Below are 22870 nucleotides of genomic sequence, written 5' to 3'. Positions count from 1 at the left end.
TTTGATAATCGGTAGCATCATTTACAGTCGCCGTGAGTTTGCGACACTTTCTGAATCCTTTCGTCAAACATGTGGAATACTGTTTAAGGTATTTTAATAATATGCAAGCTTGTTTTATCCAGGTTATCCTCGATCCTATGCCAATCAGCTTGATGATAGTTTGGCAGACTGTGCTGTAGTTCTTATCTATAAATTGAAATTAGTTCCCATAGGGCATTATATATTTTTTTAACTTAAAATATCCTTGTTAGAAAGACCTTTTTGTTGGTTCAGGTAAACTTAAATATTAGACTCTTGATTTATTAATAAATACGATTTTCATAGAAAAAGTGCCGTTTTCAATTAAAAAAAACTATTATCTACAAACGGAAACAGCATAGAGAAGGCAGGGCGTGTGAAAATCACCCTGGTTTAGTTATCGTTTGCAATGCGGGGGAAATCCGTTCTCGGCAGATCATCTTCAACATCACAGCATGTGGTTGTTTGAATAAAAAATACTACTCACGAGACCTGATTTTGATCAAAGATTAGGTTCGATTTGCCGAAAACGAAGAGGATAAGTCGCGTTCTAAATTATTATGAAACGACAGTTGAAACTGATGTTAAAGGTACTTCTGGATGGATGCCACCGGAAGTAATTGAAGTAATAGACAAAGTTGAAAAAGGTCGTTTCAAAAAGAAATCAGATGTCCACGTCGCGATTATGATTGCTTTCTTCATCTTAACCAAAGATGAACATCCTTTTGGTTCTTTGTTAGAACGATTGAAAAATAATTCAGGGGATAATCCTGTCAATTTGGAGAAACTTTGTGACCCCGAAGCTCGTAGGTTTGTGTCGTGGCTGATTAGTCACAAGATTGATGATAGACCTTATGCTGACGAATCATTGAGGAGTTCTTTTTTCATCCTTACAAAAAAGACACACCGAAGACATGGGAGGCCACGACCACCGTTATACCGTTAGAAATCTGAACGTAAGTAAAAAGACTTTGTGGACTTTGCCATTTCATATTCCTAAATCTAAAAACCGGTTTCGTTTCTGTTGTTCAAGAGTTAATCAGCATTTATCGTATGATTGGTGAATAACGCAATCACGTTTATCTCTTTCTTTTTAACAGGGACATGGGAAATCTCCGGTCGGAAATAATATCATTGCCCGGCGCTTGAGGATTATTACTTGGGCTAACGTAGGTTGCGTGCTAAATGGGCTCCTTTTTCCTTTTTCTTAGCGAGTTTACGAGAGTCACGCGTGAGCGAGAGTCACGCGGAAGACTTAGAACAAATGGAAATCGCTCTAGACAGGGCCGTAGCTAGACCGCTTAATTGGGGGGGGTGTATATTCATATATTCATGTTTATATCCCGTTGGAGCAATAGCGTACAAAAGAAATCAGTCGGGCATAGGACGAATGTATGAATATACACCCCCCCCTCCAATTAAGCTTCTAGCTACGGTCCAGGTTCTAGGATCGTTTTTCGCGCTGGTGTCACGAACATGCCATAACACCAAAAATGAGGCGATGCAAGCTCAAGCGAAATTACTGTAGTCCGAGTGAACGTCTTGTTACATTACATTTTTCGACATTTTTATTATAATATATCCGACTATCGTTTGCTATCCAGAGGTTCGGTCCTCGATTTCAGCTGTTTATTTTTTCAGCTCCGTGTAATTGCCCAATTTTCACTGATCTTATAATCATGTCTACGCGATGATCTATAGATTAACAACTGCAGGAAGTTTCACTGAGAAAAGTCAGCCTTTCAAACTGAAAAAGACAATTAGCATGCATGCATGGCACGCATGATGTTCATAAAACATTTGTAGTTAATATTACACACATGCATATATTTCTAGAGCTATATAATGTTTTTATAATTAAAACAAAAAGTAACACCCAGTGTAACACCCTATAGCTGCATTGTTTTTCCGAAAGTTTAACTGAATTACTGAAATCTCGATTATGTACAAAACAGCTATTTATGTGTCAGATCAGAGGATAAATCATTTACGATTTTTTGGCATTTCACTCGATGTAGGTAATTTCTAAATGTTTTTAAAGGGTCTTAATTTCGAGTGGAAGCCTACGCTTATCCGATGCCGGTGCAGTCAAATCTCAAGAGCAGTGCACCGGCATCGCATAAAAGCGCAGACTCGATTCCTGCCGGAGGACCGATAGTTAACTAACAGTTTCTCAACTGTTCCTGGCTTGAATTGAGTTGTGTATGATTGCAATCGAAATTAAAACCCTTTAAAAACCTTCAGTTTATATATCACCCGTATCTCAGCATTAGTATAGGTCCTGATTAGAAACTACTTTGTTGTTGATGGGAATCAAGTCGTGTAATGCATTACCAACTGAAGATCTAAATAGGCCGGGATGCTGGACATCAAACGTTTATTCTTGTATTTCAATCCTGCATGGAAAATTTATTCAAACATATGCTCATTAAAATATGTATTAAAAATGCTCAAGCATAATATAGCATTAACTGCGGCCTGCGAAATTACAATATTACAATAACACAATCAGTAAATATGCAGGCCCTTTGTATCAGCTTATAATAAGCCGGCATTCTATTCTTAAGCGTACGCATTAACGCAATATAAATAGGGCCAGGAAACAATCAATATTTATTTCAACAAAAGTGAAACCGATGAAAAGAAATATTGCAACTAAACCGGCTTTCGCAGGACAGCTGGTTTGTATATAATATAAATATAGTTGCTAGTTTGCACTCCCATGCATTACTTTCAAGGAAATATGGCAGATAGTGGTATTAATATATCATAAGGAGTATTTACAGTCTGGTTGGCTTGGGTATTTGACGGTCGCGACGCTTGTACAAAAAGGTACAGCTAGTGTATAAAATATCAATTCTAACTTTATATTTATTGCCATTGAGAAATCTGCACGTTATTTATTGTATTTTTTTTTATACCGTTTTGATTTGCCGGTTGTATGTTTTAATATATTATTCACTATTTTTCTTATGTTACTTATTTTTCGCCTTGCAATCGTCTGCGGTTTCTACCGTTCGATAGCAACCGAACCGCAACATAAGCGAAGCCGAACCGCAACCGCAGTGTTAGGTTATTAATCTCTGGACAATATTATAAATTATTTAGCCGAAATTGTGAGCCTCGTATTTCTTTAAACTGCATCTTTAAAATTATTTTTTAACTTTTGCTTATCACTCGTTTAAGCTGAACGCCTTCCGAACAACCGCCCAACTAAGGTAATATAAATTGTTACATGCATGATACCGTATCGTGTAATTATGATTATAATAGCGTTATATACTTTAATACTATAACTATATATATATTTAATTTTCGATGCACTTTAGAAAACTTATAGATTTAGTTATTTACATGCATGAGTAAGCAAAAAGTTATCCACACCTTATCCCACAAATGCATAACAAGGTATCAACTACAAACCAGCCGGATAGCATGTGCTACAACGCACTGTATTGCGTAGGGGAAATGACTTGTTGTTTTAAGGTCTGTTCACACGATCCAATTTTTTTGACTGACGTCTGACGTATAAAATATAGTCGGCTATTGGTGAAGCCGTAGTACATTGGCTTCAGTGGATTTGCTGCTGATATGCATTACATAACAACAGTTTATAAAACATCCATCAGAAGTGAATTGGATCCAACTTGGGACCAAACTGATTTATCAGGAAAATGGAAAAAAGATGGAATCGAGTTAAATTTAGCTATACCTGCGCGATAAAATACATTACCCGCACCTTCTCCGCGCCACTTGCGCTGAATTTACTATATTCCCGAATATAATTATCGCATCGTCAGCGCTGATCTTGTCAACACTCACCAGCTTGTCAATATAATGAGAATATAAAGTCCATCTTCGAGCGAACCGTATGTTCTGTTTATTATATGGGCAAAAATGAAAAGTAACTCAATACACTCAGACAGTCAGACTGCAATTGTTGACAAAAATAAAACAAAGTGGGAAAACTCGCGACGGTCGCACGAGAAAACATTCACACGCGTTGAATAATTATTTTTTTCATATTTTATGTCACTATAGTGAAATATTGCGCCTCATTGGCGCAATAGGCCTAGATGATGATGATAGTGAAATATGAAAAATATAAGTGTTTTATTTTCCGATAAAATATATACCCATGTTCTTATAATAAATAGAGAATATTATACGGTTGCGCAGAAAAGTGAGTGTTGAAAAGAATATTAATTGCTAACGAGTGTGCGCAGCGAACCAGTTAGTAATATTTTTTTCTATACCAGAAATAAATCCATATTTCCAAGCAACCATGTAATATATATTTTATATGAACATATTAAATTATAAGCAAATGACAATTTGTAAATACGGTATATAAATACGGTATGAAATGAACGAATGGAAACTGTAAGCTAGAAAGAACATTCACAAATTGACAAAGCGTTAGCAAACATAGTTAGAATAATACTAGAATATGTAGCTAAATCCTAAACTTAGCTAATCGTGCCATGAAACAACGCTAGCTTTTGACGAAGTAGACGGCAATATTTCGTGGCGACGTTGAATGGCTTCCATTTTATTTGCGTGACACTTGTTTCAAGTCTCCCGACGAATGTTCTGCAAAATTTACAGGCGTATGTGCGGAGGTACAGGATAAAATGGCAGAAATATGATATTTTTAAGCGGTTATACGTGTGTTTAAATACGATTTTTCTAGCTTGGTGGCGTAAAACTCTATATAACACTCATGTTCATACAATAAAAACTAACACTTCTCCGATATGTTGACAAATCAAAAATTCATTGCGCCTTATTTAACTGAGAAATCTGCAGCTCGATCTAAGAGTAGTACAGTATATTAAATGACAGATCAGAGGCAAAGCATTGTTGTAGCAAAAAATCGAGATTCTTGGCGTCAAAAATATAAATAAATTATAGATGTGCTGCCTTGCTCACTTGCTCACTCGCAGTGCCGGTAATTAAGGTAAAATTAGAAAGCATGTATTAATATTTTTTTTAAATGACCTTCGCCGCAGCTGAAAATTTGTCAAGTTTAAATGCGAAACACCGGTCACTGAGTTTTTGTTGAATATTTTTGGGGAAATAAATCTAGAGAATAACTGAATAACTGAGATTCACACACTAGTGTATAAGCAATATATATGCATGGATATAATATTAATTACGGAACAAGATGATAATGAAGCGTTTGTGTAGTTTTGATTAACTGGGTGTCAGTAAAAATTCTATCCAATGGCAAGAAGAGCTTTTAAGAGTTTGTTTGTATACGAGATGATTTCGCTAGGGGGCAATTCAATATCGTCAATATGCGAAGAAGTACAATTATTACTATTATATACACTGCATTTCAAACTCGGAACGAATTTGTTGGTGTCTTCCTGTTTTGAAAACGAGCATATTTTGTAAGTATATATTGGTTTTTAGCCATCTTTCTACATCTATGTAGCCGTATAAGCTATAAAACATCAAACGCTAAAAAATCGGATATGGCTACATGAGAGGACGTCTTGTTTCCTTTGAGATTTTGAATGCAGATCAATGGCCTAAGTTATACTGTGATGTCCGCTAGTCTCAATAAATTAAGGCAGAGAACGGACCTTGCTTTATTTTAGTTTAGTTTAATAGTTAAACACAGCCACTGAGATCGTGTTCTTGATTTTACATTTCAATTCACATAACGTAGTCACTTATTTGTGTTTTCAGCTCCTAAAGAATACATAGCTTCTCATGTTTTCTCGTTATATTCAGTTTATACATGCAGGCATGGTTTACACTATATAAATTATATAGCTTGAAAATCTAGGGAATCCCCGATTCATAGGGCATGCAAGCTCGAAGCGATGCCGCCAAAAAAGTTTTTTTTTAGATACGGTTATAGTCTAGCCCAAAGTTCGTGGAGGCTAATGACAAAAAAATTAATTACAAAGTATTTTTGTTAGGCCATTACATACACAGCTTAATTGCGATCTTGATAAAATGATAATAAAGCTTTATTTAGCAGATGGTGAGATTTTGTTGGAAAATTAAAATTTTCCCAAAGCAAATTTGGTCCAGACTATCACTCAAGGGATAGCAAGTTAGGGACAACTGTAATATTGTATTATAGAAATTATACTGAAATATATTTAGAGCTACATATATATGTAGATTTATCCGGTTTAAGGCATCAAAATAATGTGAAGCATGCATGTTCATAATAAAGTAGATTTGGAATAATTTGCATCCTTTATTAATTTCAGTTGCCTTCAAATCCCTTAGTTTGTTTGCCGAAGAAATAAAATACGTCTTTAATTTTCTATGTAGCAGTAAAAACATCTGGACTACCTTAAATGTCTTCAAAATTAAATCGAACAGGAAATGAATGGTAAACTTTGAGACAATATTCATCCAGTCCTTCGCATGCACTTCAAAGCATTCTCTTCGCACCAGAGGTTGTGTCACAGCGGGGTTGGGCCCCTTCGCGGAATTGTACCCGCAAACTTGATTCAGATAAAAAAATATAAGGCGTCCGTTTAAAATATATCTTGTTTTTCATGTGCTGAACTCAATTCCTGCCATTTTGCACATCATTAGCGCCGCATAGGCCTTTCGCACCGTTGAAAAGTTTTGAAATTCAGAAAAAATTTGAGGTTAATTTTTATTAAGCTTGGTATCTCTTTGAGGCAATAATTTTGATGAGCTGCTAGCTAATTCTCAGGATCACAAAACAGTATTCCTAGCATAGGCAGTCCCTGGAGCATGGGTTGATTATGCCCTGAATTACGGAAGGAAGGTCCCCTACTCTACAACACCCGGACACTTATTTTCAGAGAGGTTTGCAAAGCATTTAGCGACAAATACATGCCCGACGTCATGACCTGTCCGACTACAACAGAAGATATCATTAGATGATGGTATTGGAATGAGTTGTAACGAGCCGAGCTTACTTTACACACACAAACACACAACAGGTCTAAATCCAACTCTGTTATTCAATAGTTTACATTTGTTATTTATACTCTCGTTCTATAGGGCGTGTACGCTTCCTTTACTTATCTAAAATTGATTGTTATTTTTTAAAATTGATGGTTATTTTTATATTAATCTCGGAAGCACTTGCAATGGTACGTCCGCGGCAAGCTACCTTTCCTTATTCCATTAGTGTTTGTCTGTATACTATTTTTAATGTTAATCTATTTTCTGATATCCGTTACACCATCCTCCTCCTTATGTTCTCGTCCCGAGGACATGCTTTCAATCAAATCCATATCTTAATGGCGGATTAATGTGTTGTCTAAGTCTGGCAGGTCGAGCACGAGGAACTTCGTAAATTCCGTCATGTTGGGGTGTAACATCAACCACCTTGAACTCACCTACTTCCCTACTAGGGCAAACTGGTTCGCCCTCTTGAAACGGGATAAAACTGCGTTTTAAATGGTCGTGGTGAACGACCATCACCTTCCCTCCCTTTGAAATAATTCGATAGTCTACCTCCATCCGTTTTAAGATTATATAAGGCCCCACCCATCTAGGTCCGAACTTCCAGCCTTTCGGTCTTCTCAACATGACTGTTTCGCCCGACTCGAAAGGCCGCCAGGTATTTGTCGGTTGATTGAGCCTTGCCTGTTTTTTCGCACAAGTCCCAATCATCTCGCCTATTTGAAACAAATGAGGAAAGCATAGCCTGAATTGTGCGGTTTTGGCGCTCTGTCTGTCCGTCACACTGAGGATGGTAGCTAGTAGTGCGCGTTTTCGTAATACCCATAAAATTACACACTTCATGGAGCAGCGTGCTCTCAAAATTTCTGCCTTGGTCTGAATGCAAGACTGCTGGGGGGCCAAACCTGGAGAAAATGCGACTGACTAGGAGTGGCGCAACTGTGCTGGCTTTTTGATCGGGTGTTGCAAACGCTTCACACCACTTGGTGAAATGATCGACAACAACTAAAATGTGTTTGTTCCTCCAACTGGTCTCTGGCAATGGTCCCATGTAATCCATTGCCCAGAAAGTGAAAGGTTGACCGACTGAAATGTGGCCTACTGGCGCCGAATTTTTGCTATTTGGGGAGTTCTTTTGGTTACAAACGTTGCACGTTTGGATATGTTCGGAAACCGTTTGGCGAATACCAGGCCAGTAAAATTTTCTTCGGACGCGTTCCTCTGTGCGAGTGATACCTAAATGTCCCCCGAGTGGCCCATCATGCAGGGTTTTCAGGATGTTTGCTTGGAGGTTGGAGGGAATCAATATGACATTGTTCGGATGGTTTTCCGATGCTTGTCGGTTACCAAGAGCTCTATAGAGAATGCCATCATGCAGAAAATATTGGTCATAGTGCCGAAGCCAACGCTTTAGCGCAGGGTCTTGAGCGCGATTCAAAGTTGGTTTAGGCAAATTGCGCCGTTTCATGTCTAATATAGTTGCTAAGTGTGGGTCATTGCGTTGATTATCTCTGAGATTCATGGTTGGGTTTAATGTGATTGCATTAACTAGTTGCGTCTTTTGAGCGGAAGGGGAGGTGTCGTGACAAAGGCTATTCGGAAGTTTAACTAAAGTACCGTCTGGATTCATTATAAGTGGCTTACTGCTCTCTAACTTAACAAACGCAGTGCGTCCCCCAGGTAATTTAACACGTATTGTTGAAACAAATGTTGTTTGGTGTGCAGCCTGTTGGCTTGAGGTGGACGCTGATAAAGTAGGTTTAACAAGGCGAGAGAGCGCATCTGCGTTATTATGAATACGACCCGCACGATGAACGACTGAAAAATTAAACTCCTGTAAATCCATAATCCACCGCGCTAGACGACCTTTGGCCTCCATAGTATGCAGCTAACGTAAGGCATTATGATCAGTAATTAACTTAAAATGGCGACCTAGAAGATATACGCGAAAATGAGCTGTGCCAAAGACAACAGCTAATGCTTCTTTTTCGGTGGTTGAGTATTTCTGTTCGCGAGGTGAGGGTTCTTGACGCATACGCAATGACTTTTTCGTTTCCTAAATCGTCAAGTTGCGATAGAACTGCGCCGACACCGTAATCAGACGCATTGGTTTGCAAGACGAATTCCCTGCCAAAGTCAGGGTAGGCCAGAATTGGAGAGCTGCATAATAATTGTTTTAATCGTTGAAACGCCTGTTCGCATGCAGCACTCCAAATAAAGTTCGCTGCTTTTTGCGTTAATTGTAGTAACGGCGCCGCAATGGATGAGAAACCGGGAATAAACTTACGGTAGTAACCTGCAAGTCCTAAAAAGCTGCGTACATCTTTGACGTTGCGTGGGCTGGTAATGTTGTTGACAGCTTCAATTTTCGCGGGATCAGGCATGATACCAGCTTCGGAAACTAAATGTCCTAAGAATGTAACTTTGCGCGCCGCAATTGTACATTTCTCAAGTTTTACGCGGAGACCATGAGAACGCAATCTCTCTAAAACCGTCTTAAGCCGAGTGTAATGTTCACAAAAATCGCGACCAAATACGATGACATCGTCTAAGTAGCATAAGCAGATTACGTAAGAAAGACCACTAAGGGCAAGATCCATGGCTCTTTGAAACGTTGTCGGCGCGTTAACAAGACCAAATGGCATTCTATTAAATTCAAATAAACCGCGTTGTGTGACAAAAGCAGTTTTATGACGATCTTTTTCGTTCACAGAAATCTGGCAGTAGGCACTTTTTAAGTCTAATGTTGAAAAATATTGCGCGTGTCCTAATGAATCCAAAATATCATCAATGCGAGGCAAAGGGTGCGCGTGGCCAACAGTGACAGAGTTGAGTTTTCTATAGTCGACACAGAAGCGCATTTCGCCGTCTTTCTTTTTAACCATATAATAGGACTAGACCAGGGACTAGTCGACTCGCGTATTATGCCTTTTTCGAGCATTTCAGCAATCTGACGCTCAGATTCCTCACGATGAGCAAACGGAATGCGGCGAGGGTGTTGCTTAATTGGTGTAGAATTTCCGGTGTTAATTTCATGTGTCAAAATGTTGGTGTGCCCTAGATTATTATCAAAAACGTCGGAAAACTCAAGTAACAAACTCCTTAGCTTGGCCCTATCTTCCCCTTGTAAAGACGAGTCAATTATAGACTCGATGTTATCTGATATAACGTTCGATGGTGACTTATGCCCAACCGCCCCGCAAATGTTGGTTCGAGACAGGCACGACTCAATCAAAGGACAAAATTCTGCTAAATTTTCACCTGCAGTCAATTCAATCGGGCTATTAGACGTATTGAGAACACGGAAAGGCACAAGTCTGTTGTCAGGCTTTACGACAACACGTGCAATACTAAACCCTTGTCTAGCGGCGTTGCTGCCGCCAGAACGTGGCTCTATTAAACCTATGCTACTGTTGGCACGTTTGGCCAATTTCCCCTCTAAAATAATTTCCTTTCGTGGTGGAATCATTACGCTCTCAACCAAAGAAACACCGGTGTTCCCTTGAAAACGGGATTGACACAACAAACGTCCGACGTTCGAATCCGCCTGCACATGTGGTGGACTCGACTCAATGACTCCTGTTCGATCTGCCTTCGTAGACGATTGCAAAGGGGTTATGGGGGTAGCCCCATGTTTGCCCACTAACATATAATTACCTAGGTTAACATCTTTACATATAGATAAATTATTTTGGCTGATAAAATCCCAGCCAAGAACACAGTCATATGGTATATTATTACTAACTAAAAATTTGCCGTTAAAACATGCACGAGATCCTAAGAATTTGACAGTACTAGATAAATGTCCTTGAATATTTACAGGGTGTCCGGTAATGGATACACATTTCTCCTTCTTGCTTTTGTTCAATTTTTGCTCATCAAAGTCAATTGTTCTCTGAACCGCCTTACTAAGAAATGATTTCATTGATCCTGAGTCAATGAGAGCACTAACACGAACTTGGTCCACAAAACAGTCAACAAATGGGTGGATAACTGTACAATTATCAATAATATTTGTACTTACGACAGGATGGGCGCGATTTCCACCGACTTTCCGTCCATCCCTTAGTAGTTTAAATGACGCGATGAGCGGCATTCTCGTGCGATGTGACCAGGTTTCCCACAATGGTAGCAAGTGATCGTTCGACGCGCACTGAACGGTCGCCTTTGCGTACAATCTCGAGCGAAATGTCCTGGTAAACCACATTAATAACAGGTACCAGTGGACGAAGGCCGAGGGGAGGGATTCGCAGAGGTCTCTGTACGGTGCAGGCGGTTCTCGAGTGCTTGTTGTTTCTCGGCGATGCCAGCAACCATGGTGAGAATCTCTTTCAACAGTGGATCAGGTGGATGTGGTGGGTGAGCAATAGCGTCGATGTGAACACGAGGAGTCTCTGGCACGGTTGGTAGGCCAAGCGCACGAAATCGTTGTGTGAATTCAACCATTTGAGCTAAAGTAGGCGTAGGGTTGTGTTCCAGCATTTTTAACTTCAGGGTCGGTGGTAGACCTTTCGAGAACTGCCTCGTCAACAACGCGGACTTAGCATCATCGGAAAGAGATGGGTCAGCTTTTGAAAGGATATTCTCTAATTCCCATTTGTATACGGCCGGATCCTCCTCGGGTCGCAGGGTTCGCAATTCGAAATCAGCGAAGAAATTTTCGCGTTTAGCTTCGGGACAGAGCGCTCGTCGCATCGACTTCACGGCATCATTGTAAGTCCGCCTCTCAGCCACAGGAATAGCATGGAAGTTACTTGCGGCTCGACCACGTAAGAAAGCGGGAAGTTTGAGGATCTTTACATCGCTTTCCTCGGTGACTTTCCAACCGTTCGCGGTGCAACAGGCATCAAACTCTCGTAACCAAGCGTCGAAATCACCATCATCAAATTTTCCCGGAAGAATTGCTGTCCACATTATGAACTTTTCCGCTGCCACCAGTTGTAACGAGCCGAGCTTACTTTACACACACAAACAGACAACAGGTCTAAATCCAACTCTGTTATTCAATAGTTTACATTTGTTATTTATACTCTCGTTCTATAGGGCGTGTACGCTTCCTTTACTTATCTAAAATGCTATATTTATATATATATATTGATGGTTATTTTTATATTAATCTCGGAAGCACTTGCAATGGTACGTCCGCGGCAAGCTACCTTTCCTTATTCCATTAGTGTTTGTCTGTATACTATTTTTAATGTTAATCTATTTTCTGATATCCGTTACAGAGTCATCGTGCGTTATAGCTCAGTGGTGCAAGCGCTCGGCAACAATTAGCTCTTAATATTTATTAAGCTTTTCTCTATTACGCTGTATGGTCCGTTCGCATGCCATTCAGCTTGTATGCAAATTAACCCATTTCAAGTCACATTGTCTGAAATGGTTTAGTTTTATTGCCAATTCTATGGTTACAACATCTGAAATGGGTTAATTTCACTAAGCTATATTAAAATTCCTGGAGGACCGGCTCTCGGCCCGAAGTTGAAGCCACTAAGATGACGGAATTTGTGCTTTGCTAACGCCACTTAGTTCCTTTTGCTCATGGTAGTTACCACTGACCATATCGCGATATCGAAAGTGCAAAAACTGCGTCGTCACCCTCCCGATTTTTATGAAAATATTTTCGGCTTTCGGTATATATTTTTTTGTATTTCATCTAAAAAGGATAAAAGTGTTCTTCGTGCTTACTTAAATGTGTAACTAAATTAGTTACAAACTTCCGGCCGTAATACAAAAGTATACAAAATTCGTCAACTTCGCATGTCTATATTTTCCGTAAATTACAACAACTCACAGCCAAACTTGGCAGTTTCACTAATTTTAGTAAGCTCTTTCATAAAATGTCCTTTTTATTGCCGAGGTAAGAAATTAGTCTAAAGCGCAAGTCGTCCATTCGTCAGTTGCCCAGCATCTTGCCTGAACTTTGGCCTCTTTTCCTTTGGATTATGCATAGATATAAAGTCCTGAAGACATTCAAGAGAACATCATTAATAATTGCTAATTTCAGTAATATTTCACGTCTTCACTTCAGGGTTCAGAAAAGCCTAATTGATATCCATAAACATCCAGTTGTCCTCAAAATATCCTCACAATAGTGACAAAAAAGTTCAAGCATTTGTTAAATCTCATATAGTAGGAATGTATAAATAATGAAAATATCATTAAGAAAATAAAAAATAAACCGGTCAGTAATAGTGTCAGTATTAAAATCTGTAGTTTTGCCAACATTTCTTTGACGTTTTAATTTGTATTTGTTCTCGCATTGGCAAAAACAGCGTCTACGACTTATGAATATCTCAAAAAACACTTTATTGCAGGTCAGGGCGAAAAATATGTCATGGAAAACAACAACAAGATTTCACTGCGAAAAAAATATAAAAACAAGGGGGAGCAGTTGTTTATAAAATCCAGGGGGGGAGAATGCTGCTGTAGCGAGCTCAGAATTGAGTCTGCATGGTCAGTGATAAATACATGGCCAAAAGGCGAAATCCACCATATTTGTGGCTTCAAAAGCATGGCGGCGAAATACCGAAAAATAACGAGCAAGTCCTCCAGGAATTTCAATATAGCTCGTGGTTAATTTGCATGCAAGCCGAAACGTTCTATTGCCGGAGTGCTTAAGGTAAAATGGCTGTCTACTTATACTTTGCACGGAATACGGTCGGTGGTTAGGGACCAATTTTCAAGGAACGCAACTTTGGGAATATCCAGCGCTTTCTCTCACTCCGGTTTGACGTACTGTAGCGCGCAAGCCAACTTATCTTTTTAAAACACCGTTCTCAGCTTAACTTGTAATCAGCATTAACACACTTTTTTTACACACACCTAATTTTATATATCCTATTTACAATTCTAATTGTCATTCTGCATGCATGAATAAGCGAGACCATTAAGTTAAAGTTGCATTGTCACACTGCCTCCCCTCTTACAACTATTCGTCCCGAATAGGTGGTCAGTCTCATTTAGTATTCAGTTTAGTCACTTCAGATAACGCCAAAGTCTGTTTCTGTGAACCACACGCGGTTTTTCCCGAACCGATTTTCGCACTCTATAGAGCAATTCATTTATTCGCTTCAAAACCAAATAAGGTCCGTCCCAATCACATGCTAGTTTCGGTGATATTCCCTTCTTGCGTTTTGGATTAAATAGCCAAACTTAATCACCAGATTCAAAGATCTCATTGGATGCACCAACATCTTTTTTTCATTCTATCACTTGCGACTCGGATTCTCATTCGAGCAAATTCGTGCGTATTTTCCATTCTCCTTTGTAGGTTTGCCACATATTCATCAATATCTGTTGGTTGAGTGTCGGGCGGTCTGCCAAATAATAGATCAATAGGTAGATTTAGCTCACGTCCAAACATTAAATTGGCTGGTGTCTGTCTTGTACTCTCGTGGACAGCGGAACGATAAGACATCAATAGCAACGGTATATGGTCATCCCAGTCCCTCTGGTGCCGCTCCACAAAGATTGCTAACTGGTTCTCTAATGTTCTGTTGAATCTCTCCACCATACCATCCGATTGTGGGTGAAGAGCTGTTGTTCTTGTCTTCTCAATCCCCAGCAACTTGCATACTTCCGAGAATACGGCGGACTCAAAATTTCGACCCTGATCTGAATGGAGTTGAAGTGGAACACCAAACCTTGAAATAAATTCGTTCACGAGCACTTCAGCTACTACGACGGCTTGTTGGTTCTCTAAGGGATACGCCTCCACCCACTTCGAGAAATAATCACCTATAATCAGAAGGTACTTGTTCCCTCTTGTCGAAGTTGGTAAAGGTCCAAGTACGTCAACAGCCACTCTCTCCATCGGGGCCCCCACATTAAACTGTTTCATAGGTCCTTTGGGTTTTCTTGTGGGGCCTTTTCTCGAAGCACACCTTTCGCATCTTCGGCACCAATCCTCAACATCTCTTCTGCAACCCGGCCAGAAGAATCTTTCTCTAATTTTTCCAAGCGTTTTAGCAATTCCGAAATGTCCTCCACTTTTACTGTCATGGAGTTGCTCTAATGTACTGTTTCGAAGGTTTTTCGGTACAATCAGTTGTCTTAACGGACTGTTTGGAGACCCTGTTTCCAGGATACGATATAGCCTTCCTTGAATCAGTTCTAGAGACTCCCATTGTCCCCAGTATACCTTCACTGCTGGACTATACGACGACACGTCTTCCCATGAGGGTTTAGCATTAGTTTCCTCCATCCATGTAACTATAATCCGTATATCAGGATCTTCCAATTGAGCTTCTCTCGCGAAAGGAAGTTCGACAGGTTGGTCTGGCGAATCTGTAGACACAGTTCGTATCCTATTAATTTCCTGTTCACAGCTACTACACGCGGAATCTTCTTTGGTATTTGACTCGCGTATTTCCCTTCGTTCACAATACCGGCATCAGGTTTTACCACACGGTCTTCTCGATAGCGCGTCAGCATTATTATGCATGTTCCCTTTTCGATATTTCATTTCAAAGTTATATTGGCCGAGTTTTTGCACCCATCTGGCCATCTGTCCTTCCGGATTCTTAAAATTCAGCAGCCATTGAAGAGAAGAATGGTCTGTACGAACAAGAAATCGGCTTCCATAAAGGTAGGCGTGGAAATGTTCGACAGCTTGAACCACGGCTAACAGTTCCCTCCTAGTCACGCAATATTGCCTTTCTGGTCGACTTAATGTTCTGCTGAAGTAAGCTACTGGATGTTCCACTCCTGCCACGATTTGTGATAATACTGCTCCGATCGAAACTTCACTGGCATCCGCATCAATAATGAAAGGTTTGCTCACATCGGGATAGATGAGGGTTGGAGATCGAGTTAAATGTTCCTTGAGGTATTCGAAGGCCCTTGCACATTCCTCGTCCCAGCAAAAGGTCACATTCTTCTGCGTCAATGAATGCAATGGTTTTGCAATCTTTGCGAAATCCGGTACGAAACGTCTGTAGTATGAACAAAGTCCGAGAAAACTACGAAGTTCGTTGACATTGGTTGGGCAAGGCCAAGATTTAATCACGTTTACCTTCTCCGGATCCGTCTTTATTCCGTCTCCCGACACCACATATCCCAGATACGTAACTTGAGTTTGAAACAGGACGCACTTTTAGGGTTCAACTTGAGATTAGCGCTGCGTAATCTCTGTAACACCAGTTGTAAATTGGCTAGTTGATCATCGAAATCTCTTCCAAGTACGATTATATCATCCAAATACACCAGACACGTTTCCCATGGCAACTTTGCAAGGGCTGTTTCCATCAATCGTTCAAATGTCGCCGGGGCGTTGCATAGTCCGAAAGGCATCACGGTGAATTGCCAGAGACCTTTCCCAAATGAAAACGCTGTCTTTGCCTTTGAAGCAGGATCGAGTTCTACTTGCCAGTACCCGCTTTTCAAGTCCAACGTAGAGAACCAACGGGAACCATTCAAAGTGTCTAATATAGTGTCAACCCGAGGGAGTGGAAAGGAATCTTTGCGCGTGACGTCATTAAGTCGGCGATAATCGACGCAAAACCGGGTACTTCCGTCTTTTTTTCGCACCAAGACTACAGGCGAACTCCACGGACCTGTCGATGGTTCAATTATACCATGTCGCTGCATATCGTCCACAGCCTGCTCCGCTTCTTCTCTTTTGGCAATGGGGATTCTTCTAGGCACCTGTTTAATTGGAACTGCGTCGCCGGTGTCTATTTCGTGCTGGACGTTCTTTGCACGACCAATGTCGTCTGCTCCCTTCGAAAATACATCCTGATAGTTGATAAGAACTTGTGAAACTTTATTTAATTGTTCTTCGCTTAGTTCCTTTGAAGTTTTCTCGAGCAAAGGTTTCAAATGTGCTTGTAGAAGCACATCTGACGATTGTTCACTGTCTTTATCTGCGCGAGGTCGTAGGGTTACACTAGAAACCGGTTCACAAACTGCAAGTTCTAGTCCCTTTCTCAACTTTTGTCTTCCAGGAGTGAGATTCGCCACGCGAACAGGGATATATTCTCTTTCTAAATCAACTAGAGTTCGTCCAATCATGATCCCGCTATTTCGATTACCAAAGCTAGGTGGTCCTACTGTTCCCCAACACGAACACGAACTAGGAATGTCTACTTTAACTGGAATAACCATCTCAGTGTGTCCTGGAACTTTAACTGTTCGGTCCAAGATTAATCGGAAACATTTCATCTGTTCTCCTGCTGAATGCATAGGAATCTCGGTTTTTCCAATGTGAAGCACTTGGTTAGGGTAATCGATTACACAACCGTTTCTTTTCAGGAAATCCGCGCCCAGTATACAGTCTTCTTGTATGTGTGCAATCCATACCGTCTGTGACGAAGTTTCTTCACCCAATCCTATCTGTACAGTTGTTTTTCCAACCACGGAAATTTTCTGTCCATCTAGACCTTTAAGTGTTTCACCATCAGCTACGTCTTCCAGTTTACCACGCTGCACCACATCATACAAGCGCGAACACAAAATAGTTACATCTGCACCAGTGTCTATTGTAAACTTGCAAGGAACGTTTTGAATAACGCCGTCTACAATGAGTGAACCACCACACACCTTTACTTCGACGTTTTCACTGGGGGCTTCTTCTAAAACTTTCTCGGTCGGCCCATGCCCCTCTCGGACGACCACCTGTCGTTTCCCTGATGCTTAATGTTTCGGTCACCTTGACTGGTTTCTGCTCCTTCTCTGCCCACCTCAGTTTCCTTCTTGAATTCCTTTTTGATTTCTTCCTGTTTCACGAGACAATCATTCTGTAAATGACCCAGCTGACCACAGTTCCAACATCTCATCGGGCGCGGGCGCCCAGACGTTCGTGGAGGCGATTGACGACGATTCTGGTTTTTCATCTCTTTCAGCAACTGATCCACTAATTTCTCAAGTCGCTCGATGCTGGATGTTTCTTCACTCGTCTTAGGCGCAATACGGGAAGTCTCCTCAACTTGGCGCACATTCCACGAAGAGCCACTACGCTGCCATCTTTGACGGTGTCGTGAAGCTTGGTGAAAGGACTCTAACTCCATGGCGTTTTGAAGAGCTACTTGTAACGATGATGGTCGTAGCTGGCGAATTCTTAATCGCATATCATCGTCGGGCAACGCATCGATAAAGTTATCTCTGGCAATGACGTCTTGCAGGTCTGTCGAAGCGTCAGGATATGCAGTTCTTGTTAAAGTCTCCACGCTTTCCGCCAATTCAGCCATAGACTCTTCCCTGTTCTTTCCCCGACATTTTAATTTGGCTCGCGCCAACTCCGATTGGTGGGCCATCCCAAAGCAGGTTGTTAAAGTACTGACCAACGTTCTGTAATCCCGTCGTTCGCGATCAGATAAATTGCTCAGCACCAAAGCAGCTTTTCCAACTAGAGCCGTGGCCAGGAAAACTGCTTTGTCATCTTCATTCCACCCATTAATTTCTGCCGCTATGTCGAACTGGGCTTGAAATACTTCCCATGACGAGTCCCCATCGAACTTCGGTGCCGTTTGAATGGGTTTCTGTTTTCTCTGCTTTGAATCACTCGATGCGGTCGTCCGTTTGTCCAAACAAGAGTCAACAGCAGCGCTGGGTGGTAGTTGTGTACGGAACATATATGGCTTCTCAGATTTCATTTCTGTAGACTGGGCTTTGGGAACCTTTGGGACTTTCTTTGCGTTGATTGGGGTCTGCGATAAACGAATTTCACTCATTTCATCGATTTTGCATTGCAAACTAGTTTCGCTTGATTGCACTCTTTTATCGAGCTTCTCAACAACGTCAAGCAACTGTTCAAAACTCTCAGCAAAGCTAACACGAAGGCTTTGAACTTCCTCGTTAGACGTTTCTACTCGACGCCCTATCTCTTGATAACACCCCGTTCTGGTTCTTTGCAAGTCCTCCGTTAATTTGCCAATTTTCTCTTCGAGAACATGGTAATTGGTCTCCAAGTCGAGTTGACTTAGCCGGTTTTCTGTCTCACGGGCTTCTAACAGTTTTATTCGTTCAACTAGCTGTTGATTTTCGCCACAAATTCGCTCGTATTTTTCTTTAAGATTGGTCTCACTTTGCTTTATATCGTTTAGGCCGTTTTTCACTGCTTGTAAACTCTCAACGAAGTGAATTTGCTCGTCAATGTATTCGATAGGTCGTGAGCTTGTTTCACGATCAACCAAGCGTTCGCTGATATTCTCGCTTTCCGTAGGAACTTCGATTCTTTCCCTGCGTTGGCTTCGCGTCTCCATTCCTGATTTAGTCTTCAAAGTAACACTTAAATAACCATTTCCTGCTACCAAATTGTAGCGCGCAAGCCAACTTATCTTTTTAAAACACCGTTCTCAGCTTAACTTGTAATCAGCATTAACACACTTTTTTTACACACACCTAATTTTATATATCCTATTTACAATTCTAATTGTCATTCTGCATGCATGAATAAGTGAGACCATTAAGTTAAAGTTGCATTGTCACAGTACTATTGTTAGTATCCTCGCTTTTCTACTAGCGATAGAGCGTATGGTTGCTACGCTATATGCAGGTAACCTATTAAAGACAAATTGCATCACATATTACGAGTAACACGAGAAGTGCAACTTTCCGAACAAATTTTCCCAAAGTGTAAACGTCATCTACACGCCATCACGCTTGCTGGGAACGTGTCTGCTTGTAAATTTCTGATCATTTCTACCGTTATTGCAATAATTTGTTGATATTATCCCAACAAAGTTATGGGCTATGGCAATAGCAAGGTTCAGATTTGAATTCCAGCGCTACTTGTACTACTATACCACCGCTACTTTTGGTTGACCTTTTGCGTTCATGATTGGTGAATCTGATGGAGTCATCACATTTGACTCGGTTGTAGGTGCTCGTTTAGGATGCAAACTCTAAAGTCTCAGCAAGACTACCTAGTAATCGTCTGCACCAATAAGTGAAATTTTAAACGACTTTGCACCCAACTTTACAAACTTTTTTGCGTAAAAGTTATGTCACAATGTAAGAGCTTGGGGTTTCTCTACATCGACGTATATAGCTACATATTTCCAACAGTGATAGGTTATTGTTAAATGCAGTTGTTTTCCGGCAACTTCTCAGTTTTTTTCAAATATAGTGAAATTATCTTTTGAACTAAATTCACGCTTTAAACTTAGTTTAAAAATTTTTTGTTAGCAATGCTGTCTCTTCTCTTTTCTTTTCAGATTTATTGAGAAATTCACTGTAACCTACACCGAAGTGAAAGTAATATGGATGTTTCACCTGGTTTTCAAGGCAGCAGTGATGCAGAACACCCGAAAGCTGTCATAAAGAAGCAGGATCGACGATTACAGTTGGCGAAGTTAGCCATCATCGCTTTCGTTTCCATAGGAACCGTCGTACTAATCATCATTGATGTCATCCAGACCGGCAAATCCTTTCAAAAGAAACAAGAGCTGACTCATAAAATCCAAGGGAGTATTGATACAGCATTGGTTATCCACAACTTGCAAAAGGAAAGAGGAATGACAGCTTTACAGTTGGGTTTCAGGCAATTGAATTTTAAAGACAAACGAATAAAATTGCGCGAAATTAGACTCAAAACGAATGAAAGCATTGCTATACTAGAGAAAAGGGATGACGATGAGTACAGTACGCTGGCCGAAGGGAAAATACCATTTCCAAACGTTTTGGAAGAATTCCGACGTAAAATTGATAACGGTCAAACAAGTGCTTTCGACCAATTACTAACATACCGAAGATGGATAACAAAGCTCATTTCAACACTAACTGAATATACAAAATCCAGAAACTTGGAGGATTATGCAAACTTGGTTTACGCATACGAGATGGTGATTCTTAGCAAGGAAGAGGCAGGAATGGAACGAGCTGTTGGTGGTTTAAATTTCATTCAAGGAAGCGATTATACATGTATCAACACAACATTGTATACAGAAAAACGTGTTCTGGCTGAAAAATATCTTGAAGCTGGATTTCTGTTTTCCAGCGAGTTGAGAAACACATATTTTTCGTTATTTGCCAACACTTCGCACTGGATGGAAAAGATTGCAAAGAAAAGAAAGATTTTATCGAGCACATATAACTCTTCTGATCTGGAAGCTTACGAATGGTTTGACTTGATGACGAGGTATGGTGACTTGATATTGAAATTACAACTGCGACAGGCTGACTTCATTGAAGCGAAGGTGCAAGAGAAAATGTATGAAAGCACATATCAACTAGTGATTCGTTCGCTGCTTCTGTGTTTCACCTTGATTATCACACCGTGTATTATTATATCGTTAGCGAGGGTTCAGAAACGTTTTTATGAATACACGTTGTCGTTGTATGATAAAGTTGAATTGGAGCAAGGAAGAACTGACTTCCTAATGAGAGAAAACGCCAGACATGTAGAAAGTAAGTTATGTTCTTATTAAAGTTGCTATAGCATGGTTGCGGATTTTGAATGTATCAAAAGTTTAAGGATGTTAAAAAAACTTTGCAAATATACATGGATTTTGATAGATTTATAACTTTAAACCATAGGTAAGGTACCCGAAAATGTGTTTTGTCACAGCATTAAGTCATTCAGCATATTGATTCGTTATAATTTGCATTACACGAAGTAGGGCACGTAATCATATATGCACGCAAATAATACACGCCTAGAAACGATCAGGTTGATGCAATATTGATATGAACAGGATGGAACCAGTGGCGTATTCATGTTAACAGACCTGTAAAAACAATGGATTTGAAAAGAAATTAATCTGGCACAACATGAATATATAAATATGTGCCCATTTATCGTCTCCCGTACGCCACTGCATGGAAAAATGTTGTGCTGCCCACACTGTTCAGAGTTGTTATCAATACAAAAGTGTGAACAATAATGACAGCACACCATTGCTCCATTCTGAGTTTTCAGACGTGTAAAACATGATTGACCAGTTATGTATGAAATATCCTTTCTTCGCCATTATTGTCTACAAAATTGAAGCCAATGCGCATGCTCAGAGTATTATTTACAGCTGAGCAACGTTTTCAACAATGCCCACAATCATGAATGAATGCATGAATATGTCTATTTCACGAGGGAAAACACATCACTCTCAAAGTTCAAGCCAAAAAGTTTCCCACCATGTATAACTGTACTTTTATTTTCAGATTTGGCTGAAAAGTGGAAAGGTTTCTCTCACGATGAAGCAAGCAAGTCAGACAAATGAATTATAAATTCTTCTAATGAACCAATGTTAGTTGTTTTCATTGTTGATGTAATGAATTCTAAATCATAAAAATATCGTAGGATTAGCATACGTAATATTATGCGATGGCGTGCAACATCTCATGGTTATTTGTTTATTACTAGCTTGAGAAAATCGTAAAAATTTTACTGAAGCTTTAGCCTTTGCTGCAAGCCAGTATTTTTCTTTACCTTCTGTTAGTCTATTTGTCTTTTTAAGTTCCTCCAGTCAAGGGTGCATTCCATTTTAAAATTTGGAGGAGGGAGGACTTTCAAAATGATTAATGTTATATTAACTGAATTAATGCGGTGTGTATTATATTCAGTCATAAGAGAGCAAATATGTATACCATTGCAAGTGGCCAACGATCGGGTCGAGCAGCCAATCCAGTAATGCACTGCGAAAATAGATTGTGTAGTTTAAATATTTTACTATTAAGTATTTTACTATTATGTTAACATTAAATATGCGGGAATAATTAGATATTTGTCCCGGCCCCCACCCAAAAAAACTGGGATGACGCACCACCAGCAGCCTCCCATCCTCCCAGGATTGACGGCCTTGTCATGAATACACAAATGCATGAATGCCTGGCTCGAAATTAATCGTGTTCCACCTATGTTAATTAAACTAAATTTAGTTATTTTAATTAAATTTACTTAATATTGATCACAAATAAAAATAGAGAACGTAAACCTGGTCCTGTGCAACAGAGATTTCTCTTTCAACAGGGAGGTTTTTAATCGCTTAAACGTTCTTTT

The 22870-nt window shown here is 40.1% G+C and overlaps 2 protein-coding genes across 2 annotated transcripts; one reads left to right on the top strand and one right to left on the bottom strand.

Annotated features, from left to right (window-relative positions):
- Window positions 1–2692: 2692 nt before the first annotated feature.
- LOC114544937 lies at window positions 2693–22870 on the top strand. The gene is made up of 3 exons (XM_028563415.1): window positions 2693–2850; window positions 20091–21282; window positions 22033–22870. The coding sequence occupies exons 2-3, from the start codon at window positions 20136–20138 to the stop codon at window positions 22089–22091; spliced, it is 1206 nt and encodes a 401-aa protein (XP_028419216.1). The 5' UTR covers window positions 2693–2850; window positions 20091–20135; the 3' UTR covers window positions 22092–22870.
- Window positions 17493–20106, bottom strand: LOC114544926. Its single transcript, XM_028563412.1, has one exon. The coding sequence runs from the start codon at window positions 19134–19136 to the stop codon at window positions 17508–17510; it is 1629 nt and encodes a 542-aa protein (XP_028419213.1). The 5' UTR covers window positions 19137–20106; the 3' UTR covers window positions 17493–17507.

The sequence above is a fragment of the Dendronephthya gigantea genome, unplaced genomic scaffold (genome assembly GCF_004324835.1).
Source record: "Dendronephthya gigantea isolate DGI-Jeju-01 unplaced genomic scaffold, DenGig_1.0 000004F, whole genome shotgun sequence".
Taxonomy (NCBI): domain Eukaryota; kingdom Metazoa; phylum Cnidaria; class Anthozoa; order Malacalcyonacea; family Nephtheidae; genus Dendronephthya; species Dendronephthya gigantea.
The sequence above is the reverse complement of the archived record's forward strand: the minus strand, read 5'-3'. Positions and strand labels throughout refer to the sequence as shown.

What these genes read in the sequence shown, in the direction of transcription:
- LOC114544926 (XM_028563412.1), bottom strand. Translation starts at nt 19,136, where the DNA reads ATGGAGACGCGAAGCCAACGCAGGGAAAGAATCGAAGTTCCTACGGAA.
- LOC114544937 (XM_028563415.1), top strand. Translation starts at nt 20,136, where the DNA reads ATGGATGTTTCACCTGGTTTTCAAGGCAGCAGTGATGCAGAACACCCG. An exon ending in AAACGCCAGACATGTAGAAA is followed by an intron (nt 21,283 to 22,032) that starts GTAAGTTATGTT and finishes TTTTATTTTCAG; the next exon opens with ATTTGGCTGAAAAGTGGAAA.